This window comes from Contarinia nasturtii, unplaced genomic scaffold, assembly GCF_009176525.2.
Source record: "Contarinia nasturtii isolate CC-2019 unplaced genomic scaffold, AAFC_CNas_1.1 Cnas_scaffold_1371, whole genome shotgun sequence".
NCBI classification, from domain to species: Eukaryota; Metazoa; Arthropoda; class Insecta; order Diptera; family Cecidomyiidae; genus Contarinia; species Contarinia nasturtii.
Window position 1 is genome coordinate 4,630,973 of NW_022198708.1, and position 15,307 is coordinate 4,646,279.

The 15,307-nt window shown below is 32.4% G+C and overlaps 1 protein-coding gene across 2 annotated transcripts in view; it reads left to right on the forward strand.

The window, feature by feature from the left end:
* Positions 1-15,307, forward strand: part of LOC116345913 (probable G-protein coupled receptor No18) — a 50,242-nt gene that overhangs the window by 23,675 nt on the left and 11,260 nt on the right. Inside the window, exons 1-3 of one of the 2 annotated variants that reach the window (XM_031775688.1) lie at positions 10,121-10,365; positions 10,580-11,078; positions 11,230-11,383. In XM_031775688.1, coding sequence (XP_031631548.1) covers positions 10,833-11,078; positions 11,230-11,383 — 400 coding nt within the window. In that variant the 5' untranslated portion in view covers positions 10,121-10,365; positions 10,580-10,832. Of the gene's footprint in view, positions 1-10,120; positions 10,366-10,579; positions 11,079-11,229; positions 11,384-15,307 lie in introns of those variants that run through there. The other variant, XM_031775687.1, reaches the window with a different exon arrangement.

Below are 15,307 nucleotides of genomic sequence, written 5' to 3' on the forward strand. Positions count from 1 at the left end.
ATGCTGCGATATGCGACATCTATAACTATGCTGTTTGTGAACTCTTGTAATATTTATTGAATATCATCATCAACGTTGTCGTCGTCGACGTTGTCATCGTTGTCATCGTTGTCATTGTGTAAAATCTTTTTCGCACATCTTCGGGGAAAATGAAACAGATTTCTTATAATGTTTTAGTATTTATTACGTATAATATGTATAGAATAATAATGTTTGTCATCAGTGTGAAGCTAGTACATACGGGACTGAAATACACATACGGCTTATGAACTCATCTGATTATATCTAAATGAAGAGATTTCGATTATCTCGATTGACTTCAACCCAAGTTTGTTTTATTTGAGCTCAATGATAATAGTACATTGTTTACCTCATACCAAACAACTTGAGCTCACTATATCCGTCTCTCGTTCGTCTGTATGTATAGCCTATGCAAATGGAATAAGTTTCACATTCATTCGGATACAGCAAGTCGCAGTGATTGAGTGTATTCAACAAATTCAAGCGTATGCAACTTATATGACTAACACAAAAATTAATTAAAAGTTTATTTATTACTGTGGAAATTCGCAAGAGTAACTAACAACTAACTGATGAGCGAAAGTGTTTTGAGGCTTTGAATACTTTTTTTTTATTTGAGACAGTCTACTCTTTGGTCTAACCCCAATTGCTTACATATCGTGATTTTATGACAAACAAAAGTAAATTGCTTATGTCTTCGTGTTCGTTCCCATTTATAATATATAGTTGTGCGTGCACCAGTTTTTCTCTATCTGCCATCAAAACCAGACGAACACTGTGTTTTTCTTCACGATTTTCTGACATCAACAAAGTGCAACACTGAATTGGCAAAAAATGATAGTGAATGCTTGGAAATCTCTCATAGGATTATTTCGAGTATAACATAAACACGCAACATCGTTACTTGAGGTATTTCTACGATGAGTTACGTTACGAATGTTATCCAATTTTCGCAAATGTATGCTTGTGAACTGTTGCTTGTTTATAGCTATTTCACTTTCCCTCTCTCATCCTCTCACCCTCTCCCTCATCTTCTCTCTTGCTCTCTCATATTGAATTTGCTTTTTGGCCATGATGATTTCGTGCGTTTTTTTGTTTGTGTTATCCGGATGACCTTCCTAGAAATTCGCTTAAATTGTGTAAATATTTGTACAAATTTCCCAATCACTTTCGTTTTATTCGGGTCAATCAATTCCTATGCCCGAAATGGTGCTGACCAAATCAGCAAACTCTTCATGCGTACCACAATATGAATCAAACTTATTTATGGAATCATTGTTATTTCCAATCGATCCATATTTTTTGCAACTTATTTTATTTGATCTTATGATCAATCAACAACAAAAAAACTATACTGATGAAATGTAGTTGAAAGCAAATGAACAAAACAGTTTGTTAAATTGAATTTACGAAATTTCTCTTATTTCTTTTCTATCATTATAAGTAAAAGAGTCGTTGACTCTTATATGATTATGTCCACTGAATAATGAAATCAAAATAATTGAGAGGGAAGTCTCCTCAGTAGAAACTGTCCAATGAATTTGAATTTTATATGGAAAATTGAATTGTGAAAAAGTTGAAAATCATCCATTGGGATATGAAGTTATTAATATCGGTTTCATAATGAATCTAAAAAAGCATAACATGATTCATCAATTTTAAGTAAAATAATTGGCAATTTTTGGTAAAAAACCATGCTTTTTATAAATCAGTTAAAGGCGGAAAGTGATCCCTCTTAATATTTGCTTCATAATAATAATCGCGATGAATACATGGGAGCGAACAAGTTTTTAGGTATACCGAACACGCGAGTAACACCAGCAGGTATTAGCGTTATTTAGGAATATTCTGTTAGTGGTCAACGATTTTAGTCGATTGGACAAAGTCCAAGGGGAATTTATTGTTTTGAATTCAAAAACTGCATTATTTTTTCATTGTTAATTGATTGACTGTTTATAATAAAATTCGTTTGAATAATTTTAAACTCGTTCAAATTTTGATAATCATATGAAAAATAATAAAGTATTTACGTTATTAAAATTAAAAAAAAAAACGATAAGCAATTCAGAAAGATACCTTCAAAATTTTAGTTCAACTTAGACTTGGACTTAAATTTTAGTTCAACCTTTTTTCAAGAATTCTGGACCAAGTTTCAGTGCCTCATATGGGGTCAAATCTTACAAAGTCGATTTTACACTTTTTTGGTACGTAATTCTTGAAAAATGGTGGATGAGAAAAATATGAATTCTAATGTATTTGCATGCTGATTCATATTTTGAGGGTTTTTGACCCCCGACCCCATAAAGGGTGGAGGGACTTGGAGGGCAGGGATCCCAAAAGAATTCTTTCGTCATTCTGAACAACTTTGTAGTACATTATTTTTTGATCCGATGAACTTTTGAAAAATTGGGGGCAGCCCCATCCCCCCTGGGGAAAAATTCTAAATTCTGCTCAGAATGAAATTTTCTACTTTTTACACATTTTCAAAATTCCCACCCCCTAAGAGTGAGTCTATGATATGCGCCACCCTGTATATTAAGTGCATGTGGTGCAATTTTCTTAATACGATATACAGCAAACGAACCAAATGCATATTCCATTGCTATTTTCATTCATGATAAATACTTAAATGAATCTCTTGAGGCAATGATAGCTCGAATCGAGTGAATACCGTCAGATACTTGTATCCGCTTGGATCTAATCGATACGATAAATTTTTGAGATAAATTGTAATTTCAATTCTCCATCGAATATGAAATGAACATTGAATTAAAAATTGGTGTAGCTCAGACGTGTCTAAATACAACGAATGTAGGTTGAAAAGACAAACAATATCATTGCATGAATTCATCTAATAATTGGACAGATATATCTGACAGTATTCTCTGCGTAAATCGACCTATGAAAATCATTGCTGAAATTTAAATTAGTTCTATGCATATAAGCATGATATATCGTTCTCCAGAGTAACTATATTTTATCGATTTTCTAGATTTCCTTTTTGAAATTTATGTCTGAACATTTAAACACTTTCATTTCGTTTGTTATGAATACGAGTGAGTTATTTATTTTTTTTTTTTTATTTATCTCAAAATTTCAATATAACAATATATTTAGTCTCTTATAATATTTTACTGAATTTGGGTAAATGATCGAGTTTAGAATGCAACGAAAAACTTATTTATGGTCGGATTCATTAGTTGAGCTTTTCATTGACAGTCATTTATCGTTAACTATAATGTTTACAAAGTATCTCAAATCGCTTTGTATGATATTTAGCCTGTAATATGTTGAACATCTGTTCCATGTGTAAATAAATTTTCCGAGAATTTCTCGATATATTTCAATCATTTTATGTGACTACAAATGATTGGGATGTATTTTAACAGATTTCCACATAATTGAAAGTGATTTGGAGAATTCAAGTGTTGAACATTTATTTCCATTCACGCTTATTTTCAATATTATTGGTTGAATGGTATAAATAAAAAGTGTCCGAACTATGATTTGGACATTCCTTACATACTTTTATTGATTTATTCAATTCAATCCAGTTTGGAAGTAAGTATGGAAATTATATAAGTTTATCAGTTTAAACTTTAAACTGATATCATTGTAAAATTGCATGTAATGAATAGAATTTTAGCACAAAAGTAAAGCCCTTCTATTATTTGCACCTCAATCTACCACCCCTTTTTTCCCTTTCTTTCTATTTCGCTTTCAGACTGAAAATTCTATACGATCGTGTGATTTTTTTCGAAGAAGTGGTCTAAAGGAACTTCTCAGAGGCAAAAAACAAATGAAAAAGTCTTCGTTATCGATGCGGAATGTTTATCCAGTTACGAATCATTGATTTCGATTTGACTATAAGCAAAAATCATTTGTTACTCAAAAATGACAAATGTTACACAAAAGTGACAAATTTTACACACGCATGTGACAATTTTTACACAAAAATGACAAATTTTACACAAAAATGACAAATTTTACACAAAAATGACAAATTTTACATGACAAATTTTACACAAAATTGACAAATTTTACACAAAAGTGACACTTTTTACACAAAAGTGACACTTTTTACATGACAAATGTTACACAAAAGTGACAAATTTTACACACGCGTGTGACAAATGTTACACAAAAATGACAAATTTTACACAAAAGTGACAAATGTTACACATTAGTGACAAATTAGCAAAATAAATAAAATGTCTGGATTGGTAATCTGTGTAAAATGCAAATAACGATTTTTTCAAAAAAAATATTTTCACATTTTTGAGTTTGAATTCCCGTTTTTATTTTTATTTAATTTAACTTAACTAAAAAACTTAAAATTCAAAACACACGAGAGTAGTTCAGCCATACAATTGTTGTCGTTCTTTCGTAATAGGAATTTCGTATGAAGTAAAAGAACAGAGAAGAGTGTAAGATGATGTTTTTTGGCGCTCGCTAGACAATGCGCATGATTTTTGTGATAGTCTCGATTTGATTATTTTGTTTCGATAATTCTTCAAGTTTTGATTGAATTTCATTAATAGCCCTGGCGGGGGAACAATTTGAAGCAACGAAATGAAGGAGAGAAAAAACTAAAGTAAATGTTCCGATAGATTTTCAAGTTTGAATTGAATTTCATTGATATATCCCTGGCGGGGGAACAATTTGAAACAACGAAATGAAGAAAAGAAAAGAAAAATATTTTCTAGAAAATTCGTCGCACTGCATACGAATCAATCGAACTAAACCAATAATAAAATTAAAATGGCGGATGGTGTTGTCGCAATTAAACTGGTCCAGTTCACATTTTATTTTACTACTCTCTCAAAACTTAAGTTTTTTAGTTAAGTTAAATTAAATAAAAATGAAAACGGGAATTCAAACTCAAAAATGTGAAAATATTTTTTTTGAAAAAATCGTTATTTGCATTTTACACAGATTACCAATCCAGACATTTTATTTATTTTGCTAATTTGTCACTAATGTGTAACATTTGTCACTTTTGTGTAAAATTTGTCATTTTTGTGTAACATTTGTCACACGCGTGTGTAAAATTTGTCACTTTTGTGTAACATTTGTCATTTTTGAGTAACGTTTGCCGGCTGCCTTTGACTATACAAGACCAATTGGTTTTTTTTTATCTCTTGGTTTGCATTCAATAAATAAAATCTTAAAATGTTGGAATGCGGCAAAGAATGTTGGGCTAGTCGAACAATGGTACTCAAATCGTCAAAGAGAGAAAAGAGCAAAAAAACGCATTTTGTTCATGATAGAAAATAGAATGTGTGTTCTTTTTACTGAAAATACGTTCTCTTTCGATATATTTCATTCGGATTTCAAATGTGAAAATTGACAAGTGAACGGATAAATATGGCAATTGGATTCGGCACTAGAGGCACTCTCACTCTCACACTCGCATGCGTTTGAAAACAGCTGGAAAAACGGTATACACCAAATAACTACTCACATGTACAGGCAGTTCAAACAATAAAAGCCATCCAAATTGTCGTAATAAATACAAACATGCGGGATGGAAAAGAGAATAAAAATTGCGGTTGTCACCATTTCCAGCGTTTTATTTCCGTTTTTTTCAGTCATTCAATCGTAATCCTGAAGCAAATAATGCTACTTTGGTTTGATATTGGGTGTTTGCACGCTAACGTAAGTGTACCTACACTTGGTATATTATCAAAAATATTTTGAGCAAAAAAAAACACACACACACACAAAACAAAATACAATTTTCAGCTAAAATACTTTTATCTCGTCAAGATGTGATACCTGTGTGTTTTCTAAAACTACAAAAAACAAGGGCATCACAAGTGTTTCAACAAATTTCGTCCTTATTTTATACATGCGCATTCTTTCGGTTATTCTTTTTACGAGTCGCTAAGTATTAGATGGACTATTGTAATCTCCTACACAATTCACATTTCAAGTAAAATATCATATCGAAACTCGTATCATGCGCATAATTTTTTCCTCAACAAAACATTCCGATTTAGATTTTGATTGAATACTTTGCACTCTCGACAAAAGCAAATATACCAAAAAGTACGCAAACATCATGACACATTGTAATTCTCATTCGAAACCATAACAAAACAAAGTTCGAGTTTACTTTTTTTTTGTCTTGGATTCAAATTTAATGTCGGCTGACATTATTTTTATATTCTAATCAACGATACTTTCCAATTGGATACAAAGAAGAATATTAAAAATGGTCTTCTTAACTTTTGTGTTGTTGGCAATTTGTTGCCATTGCCAAAGGTACTTCGAAGATCTTATTCATTTCATTTCATCTTTTTTCATTTTGTTGCGGTATAAGTTTGTGTGCGATCTGTTGTTTAAGAAATGTCTATTATATTATTGGTGATGCTATTAAGTACAAAATCAATCAAACAACCAGATCTTTTCACTTTGTTGTTTGGTTTTTCAATGCGGAAAAAAGTTTTATTTTCGATTTTTTAAATTTTCCGCTCGCTTTGCTACGCTTAGTTTTTGTTTGGTGATACTTTTTAATCGTTTTGATATTGGAGACAGGTTGACGAATCCGCATTGACACTTATGTCAACAAACAAAGTGCCTTCACTTTGCGGTAAACAAAGAATTATACCGTAACAACTATGAACATTTTGGGATTGTGTTTGGGCTCTTATTTATTTGAAGTTGTCGTCCATAAAGGTTTACTGAAGAAATTGCTTGTGCACACCACATCATACACGACCAAAAGGTAAGACCTAAAATATAAGAAAACTTCAAACATGTCACATAACGTGAATGTGGTGGAAAAACTACAATGAGACAATAAAGGGAAACAATAACAAAAACAATGGACACAGCACACATGTGGTCCTCACATCACTTTGGCAAAAGGCGATGCGCTGTTAAAAATAAATCAAAACTTTTTACTTTAATCAAAAATGTGTACCGTTTATTTATTTGGGAGAGCTACATGAGAGGTAACAAAGCCCTTTGCCACATGACTCACTTGATCCCGATCTCTCTCTCTCTATCCTTTTTTTACTTCCTCCTTTTATTCTCATTTTCCTTAATACATTAACAATGCTCATTTTCGCCTGTCTGTCTTTTCGGTATATTTTTACGATTCACTTGTTTTGTGTGCATGATGCGTAGGTGAAAGTTTTTATATAATTTTGTATTATACATTTCATTCAGACCGTATGAAAAGCTGGCGGCGAAATTGTTTACAGGGAAATAGAAAGAGCGAAATCGCGAGAGCGTGAAATCGAGATGAAGTGCGAATGCGATAGACTGAATGTTATAATATAAAGTAGACTATTAGAGAGGAAGAGAGGCACACAGACGATGAAGATAGAAGATAAATAAAACCGAGAGAGAGAGAGAGAGAGAGATCTAGAATACTCTTTCAACATTTCCATTTAAAACACACAAATGTGACGAAGCATAAACTAAATTATTTGAAACACATGATATGAGACGTTTCTCGGAATTTACATTCCCAGTTAAGTGAACTGTTTTCTTTTTTGCTTTTACTTCGAATATCAACCGTCAATATCGGCATGTTAGATGTATAGAGAGCCATTTTGTGGAAATCAATTTAATTGGCAACCATGAGTGACACACGTTCATATGCCAACGACCATACGTTGTAAAAACAAACCGAGCACAACTTTGTGTGGCATCAAATCTAAAGTTATTCTGCGAAACATTTTCAAGCTGAAGAAGCTGTTGCTTGAAAATCTTATTGTATGAACTTTTCATCGGGAATATATATTGTTCATTGGTGCGGTTACATCAAGCACATCCACAAGTTGTTGTGTTCATTTATTGTGTTTGGTTGCCTTTCGGTTTTGGAACTTCCATCTATGTTGGTTCTCCATAAAATATGAAGTGTAAGTCTATAGTTTCATGGTGTCTTTTTTATATCCACATCTTGGCTGCATGAATCAAATTTTACTTTGATTACTTTATAAGTGTTATGTCACAATATATATTTGAATATCAAGACATTGCCATTTCCGTTGCTTGTGATTTGATATTTGATTTGTCGTTAAAACAATACATTTCAACTCTGCTACTTCCAATACCAAACGCGCGTTCACATTGTATATATGAATCGTTGCGGCGAAAAGGTAGCTCTTATTTTCTTCAACATAACAATAATTTCAAAAAAATATCGAAACAAGCAAACCATCGGAATAATATGGAACAACAATTTTGGTGACAGAGATAGAGAATTCTTACAACATGATTGAAGCAGCTGATAGAGACCATTTGATTGTATATGAGAATTGCGAAAAAAAATTGTCTCCTAGAGTTTCATATAAGGTTGCCATATAATGACACCTACTGAATGCCAGTCGAGATTTAGATGATGAGGAATGCACATGTTTCCATTTCGATTGGATGAGGTGATACAGAAAATTCAGCAGTATTTGATAATATTTTTTTTTCTATTTTTCGCGATTTTCCAACTACATGGCACATTTGTATAAAAAACACTTAAGGCCACTGTCGTGAACCCGTACATATTTTGGATTTGCCATTTCAACGGTCCTTCATGTTGCACTATTATTATTATTGTGTACTGGAATTCATTTCAAATGAAATGCGGAGAGCACATTGGAAATTTTTCGATGGAATTTGATTTCATTTCTCACACTTGTTGAGCTGCACAATATTTTTGATATCCAAATGCTGCTGATTCATGATCGATATTAATTTTATAGCGATTGTTTTCCGCATTTCGCATCATCGTCGTCATCTTCGGTGTGATTGTCATCATTGGTTGTAACACCCTAATCAACAAGCTGTTACATTATGTGATTCTTATGGTGGAAATTCTTGTGCAAATATACGTGCATATTATTCTCCTTAATGTTGATTTATGCATCGTGAATGATTTTACCAAAATACGACGAAGCGAAATGGCAAACCAAATGGGAGCATTTTTCGCAAGATTTTAATCCAGCATGTGGTGCGTCCTTCACAATTCTTATCTATTCAATTTTATAAATAAAAACAACAATATACCTCTCTATATTTTGGAGTTTAATATTCAATAAAAAAATATATTCACTATTTCTTGAAATCAAGTCTTAATTCGTTGCGCTTATACTGCATCGCAAACGCACGACTCTGCTTATAGATGCACAGACACAAACAGCGCAGAGACTACTTTGCGTTCTCTTAGAAAACAACTACAAACAGTAGTCATACGTTTGCGATGAACATATCTGGCGGTAACTCCTGACTCTGTCTCGATCTTCATCCAACTTTCTCCCACATTGATGCCAAATGCGAGCAAGGGCTTGGAGCAGAGCAATCGTAAAAGAATCTTACATTATGAATCTTTTATCGAATTCTTCACCTTCATGTGATGAATCCCGACGCTGAAATATTAGATTATCACTTGAACCTCATGGGTGTCTATGATGATTATGGTCACGAAAAATATATACCAAAAAAATAAACGACGAAATATACGGATTTGTTGCAAATAAACCGGAATATACTTTGGTTCTCTTTCATTATTTTATACACAATGTACCATTGCTATTTTGCTTTTTACCCACCGTATTTAGACGAAAATAGAATGCACAATTCAAAGCCAGTCATGTACACACGAGAAAATAGAAAAGGCCAGTGTATAAGAAATGCCATTCTCCTATGATGCCGTTGGCATACGTAAAATGTTTTATTCATTTTTTTTTTATTTGTACGGCTGAATAGTAATATATTACTGATTTTTCTGCCACTTATTTAAAGTGAATCTATTGAAATACTCATTCAGTATAGAGATTTGTGTGGTACGCACAACTAAGCACACAAACATAAGAAAAGATAGAGAAAAAAACCAAGCTAAAAATATATAACAATTGCCAACAAAAAAAAATCCAAGGTGACAACGATTTCAATGAAACCAAAAATGTATTTATTTATCACAGTTGAATCGTGTTCACAACAACGTAAGGAAATCGCTTTATCCATGCGAAAAATGGAGAGGATATGAATTATCGAAGTTGAACATGTGTCAGTCAAAATGCAATTCATATGATTTTCTTGCGTACAGGCATTTACTTTGTATCTCTATACATAGTCCTTCGTCGACGATTTATAGCCCAAAGCCACTGAACGACCGTCAATTCGTTGATATCTTGTATCGGAATGCATTCAATTGGATTACGAAGAGTGAAAGACAAATCGAAATGATGGATTGGTCGATAATACTGAACCGGATAAATGGATGTTCTTTTGTTCTTGATCTAAAAGAGATATTCAATGTATATTCAAACGTAAAGACAAAGTATAAGCGAGGCTATTCAGCAAAGCGTTCACGCATTATTAACTTTTAGACCCACGGTAATTAAGATTATAGAATAATTTCCTGATGGTATGCTTTCCATTGAATGAAGTTAGCTTCGAAAGTGAATTGTCAAAGCCTTTTTTTTGTTATGGTTTAAAAAGCTTACCTCATAAAATATTTATTGAAACAAAGACAACAATGATCTCTTTGTCAATCTATTCTGTCTCTTTTTTTTCTTTATTCATTTTTATCTTCATTTTTTTCGCACAGATTTTTCTACATCAAAACTCATGGATATAATAGCACAGCGAGAATAAGAGAACGAAATCTCAGCTGGTTTTTGTAGTGCATAACCCACAAGCACATTCATAGAGTTGTGACCATGTCGAATTGGGAATAAATGAAATAAAATAACGTTTTCTATTAAAAACGAATAAAGATTTATTTCGATATAAAAAAGATACACGGAAAAAATAAAACAGAACCAATTGAAAACAGTGACGAATACGTTGCGGTCAACAAAATGGAAGCATTAAATACGGATCATACACTATATATAGTAGGAAATTTTTCAGAAAAATCATCATCGATTTTAGTAGCAACAACAACAGCAACAACAACAATAAGCACCATGAGCGATTTATTTGACATTACAAATTCAACAAATATACCAAATTCAAGTATACCGATTGATTCGCCATCATTATCAACACATAAAATCGATTGGACCGATTTGGTCCTGGCATTGCTTCTCTGCTTGCTCATTGTGGTAAGTTAGTCTTTTTGATTGTGTGCCACAGGTTCGACTTGGTCGTTCTGTCTCCATTTTTTAAATTGAAATCATCATCAATTGTGGGTTTGATTAATCGTTAAACTGACCACAATCATATTTAATTGTTTGTTATTTTGTTGGTCAACAGATAACCGTTATTGGAAATACCTTGGTGATATTGTCTGTGTTGACAACCCGACGATTACGTACTGTTACCAATTGTTTTGTGATGAGTTTAGCCGTAGCCGATTGGCTTGTAGGGATTTTTGTGATGCCGCCAGCTGTTGCCTTGATGCTAGTTGGTAAGTTGATTTTATATTTATTCACTTGAGTGAATCTATTTACCAATCTTAATTTGATGATCATTAATAATGAAGAGTGGGAGAAAAAAAATGTATATGTACCTATGTAATCCGATTTATTGAATCAACAAACCAGATGCATTCAATTCAAATTTAATTGTTTGCAAGATATTATATATATAATCGGTATGTTCCTCTCTCTGATGAATAAATCTATGTAAAAAGTCCATCGAAATAACAGTCAATTGCCATTTAACATTCTATCTATTGTATTTTAAGTGTATCTAACAGTGTTATCTAGTGAGCTGATTCAACAATGTAAATCATGTGGGAAAAACGTCAGAAATTAGATAATCTTCCGAAATAGAGGCGTTCGAGTCGTTTGTGAACACAAAAATCATGACACTGTGCTTTCGACATTTGTATTTGATTTTAATGCAAATCCTTTTCCATATAATCAATTAATACACGTGCTAGTGTACACTTTAACCACGTGCTCAAGTATTTTTCCAATTTAGACAAGAATGTTCTCGTTCACATACTTATTCAGTCACTTCGAATCATCATCAACCGCATTTATCTTTAGCTTAATGGGATTTCTCTGTTCATTTCATTGCAGTGATGGGTTTTTCCTATCTGAATAGCGCTAGCTTTTCGCAGCGCCTGTACAGCTTTGCTGCCCAGATGCTGAATCGTAGCGGTTGCCGCACGCGCAACACACTTCGTTTGTACCACACAGACCATATACGTTCACGTTCGCGTTCGTTCTCTGTTCGACATGCGTTTGTATACTGACTATGGTATTAGTGTATCATACTCTGTGAGCTCACTGGTTACTTAGACTATATGTTGTGTGGTACAAAACGCGTGCGGCAACCGCTTCGATTCAGCATCTGGGCAGCAATGCTGTTCAGACGCTGCGAATAGCTAGCGCTATTCAGATAGGAAAAAACCATCACTGTTTCATTGAATCAAACATTATGTACTTAAAATTGGAATTTCCAATTTATTTGCATAGGAAAAGAAGAAAATAATAAAGTTAGTAAATTCCCACATTCGCTAAGCATTTCAAGTCAAGTCTTTTAATCGTATTTGCTTTATATTATTATGACAAATAAAAATTTCGATCTAAAAAAGTGACTTTTTAAAATTGCATTTATATTTTCAATTATCATCTTTCATAAACATTAAGTTTCTACAAATTGAGATTGAAATCGGCTTCAACTTCAATACAACATTTGAGCTTTTTATGGGAATTATTAAGTTTCCAGCGATTTCATGAAGTTTTTCGATTATTTTTACGCATGTGGTAAATTTTCATATGAAATAAAACTTCTTGAGTCTTAATAAAATACTCTGTAAATGATGAACAGTTCTTTGAACGTTCATGTAATTTTCATTGAAGGTTCATGATGAGTTTCCACTTTTCACATTTAAATTTACATACAAGAAAGCAAAGACCTAATGAAAATTCAAATATTTGCGAACAGACAAAACAAAGATACTGAACAAAGCTGAAAAAGTTTTTTTTTCAAATTGAAATGCAATCTCACCACACAGAAAAGTGAAAATACACGCCGAAAAAGTATACATTAAAAAAAAAAAAAACATTTATGACATCAATATATTCATGTGAATTTGAAAAATTATGCGTATGCATGATCCGTGAGATGTGTAAAATGGGGCTTTTATCTATGGGAGTTTATCACATTTTAACTCCGAAAATATAGAATAATTTTAATGGTGACGGCTAATAGATTCCAGCTAATTCATTCACAGATAAAAAATTTCGGGGACTCATTACCCCAAAAACCTGAGAGAGTCACTTACATAGAATCTCTGTAGTATTTCATATTGTTACCAGACTTACCTGTAGTATGTAAATTTTTTACCAAAATGGCACTCCGATTACGAATCTGAAAAAAATCTGTCAGAACTGGATGTCACGTTAAATTATTTCATTTGATCAGCCATACTGAATTTTAGAACAAAATATGGATATTATCTTTAATAACGCCACATTTTTTTAATTATTAATTACGTAATATTTTGAATACTTAATTGAAAATCCATACATCGAAATAATTTGTTCATTTTCAATGGCTGTGACTGAAAGGAAAATATTTTTGTTTTTTTGAACGCCAAGTAAAATGAATCCATGGATAAAAAATCGTTTTTTTTTTTTGAATTCGTGCTAAGCCAGAAAATTTCATGTTCTTCGTTTGTTAGCGGCATCGCAACACAAAAAAAACCGAATAAAAGAAAATAAACGAAGGAGGAAAAGTTTTCATGTGATCCATTCAGCAGGGATTCACTTTCTCTCCCTGTAATTAGGTTTTACATTTTATTGTCAACTGTAATATTATTATTATTGCAGTATTATAATGGGCACTTAAGATGGCACAAAAATGAAGAATATGTTGTCAATCATATTGCCCTCAATGCTGTCGCTCACAATTACTGCCTATTTCAATACATTTTATCTGTATCCATTTTCCTTCTCTTTATCTGGTGTTATTGTTGATATTTATCATATGACGCGTAAGATACGCGAGCAAAGCAATTTTCCCAAGTAAACAGGTGCGAAATTGCTGACGAACACATGATAACATTTTTGTCGAAATATAAAGCATTGATGTATTTTGATAATAGATTCAAAACAATAAGTATCTATTGATTTTCTTTAATAAAATTTTTGATAAGGTAGAAGACAATAAATTCACATTGTCAAAAAATGCGAAATAAAATATTATCAAATCACTTTTACTTTCATACTAATTGTTTGTTAGTTAATATAATGGCAACGCTATTCGATACAAGTCCACTAACATCGCATTTATAGTAAACATCAACACATTTAAATTCTTTCTACAACTCAACAATATGTAGTTGTGTTTTCTCAACACATGAAAAAAGATGGTGTCGAGGTAAAGAATTTCGTCTAATGTTTCGATATTATTCCAGAGCTGCATATATTACGTAAATGGAAATTCTCTCCATCTCTTTACTGTATAAACATTACTATTATAATATAAAATAATGGATCCAGACAAATTATGATTGAGCGAGTTGTGTGTATACTCTTCTGCAAATTTATGAAAAACTAAGCGTTAAGTATATTTCATGTAATTTCAATGTATGTACTTTATACATAAAATCGGCGTACGTATATGTGGCGAGCGGTAACAACATTGCACCTGCAAATAGCAGAGCATAAAATCGCACGTGTGAAGTAACGTGACAGCTTAAGAAGAGCCGAATGTACTTCTCAGGAGCCACTCCTGAGTTCGTATTAGTATACAAAGCACACTAAAACAAACAACGCTAATAAAACTAACCCATTCATAGGTAGGAGCGGCTACACTGTGGAAACAATGTCACTTTCCTATACAAGGTATTGACTCTCTATAATTTTTTATGTTACTAAGCAGTTGACATAACATCACATCTTACGTTTTGTCAACTGTCTGTGAACGATACAAACTCGTGTATTGTTAGTTCGGAGAAAAATTGTTAGTGGTGCTGACGTTTCATGCTCTGGTAAATAGTACATAATTACATAAAGTAAAGAATTTAAGTTGAAATCATTATGATATCATGACATGATGTAAAAACTTTGCACCAAATTAAAATTGTAATTAAATTCATAAAAGATGTTCGAATTAATCCTTGAATAGATGTAAACTAAAGTAATTTCTATCGTGAAAATCATTGACACATACATGAAAAGTTAAAATAGGTCACAAATAAGTCAAATCACTATGACAACTATTTCAAATGCTATTTCTTAGGCGAAATGCCTTCAAAAATCAGACGCAACTACAACCCATCGTTGAATTTTCGCATCCATCGATGGAAATGAGAGAGTAAAATATATTGGATGCAATGATGTGTACCACTGAAATGTCACTATATAATTCGACT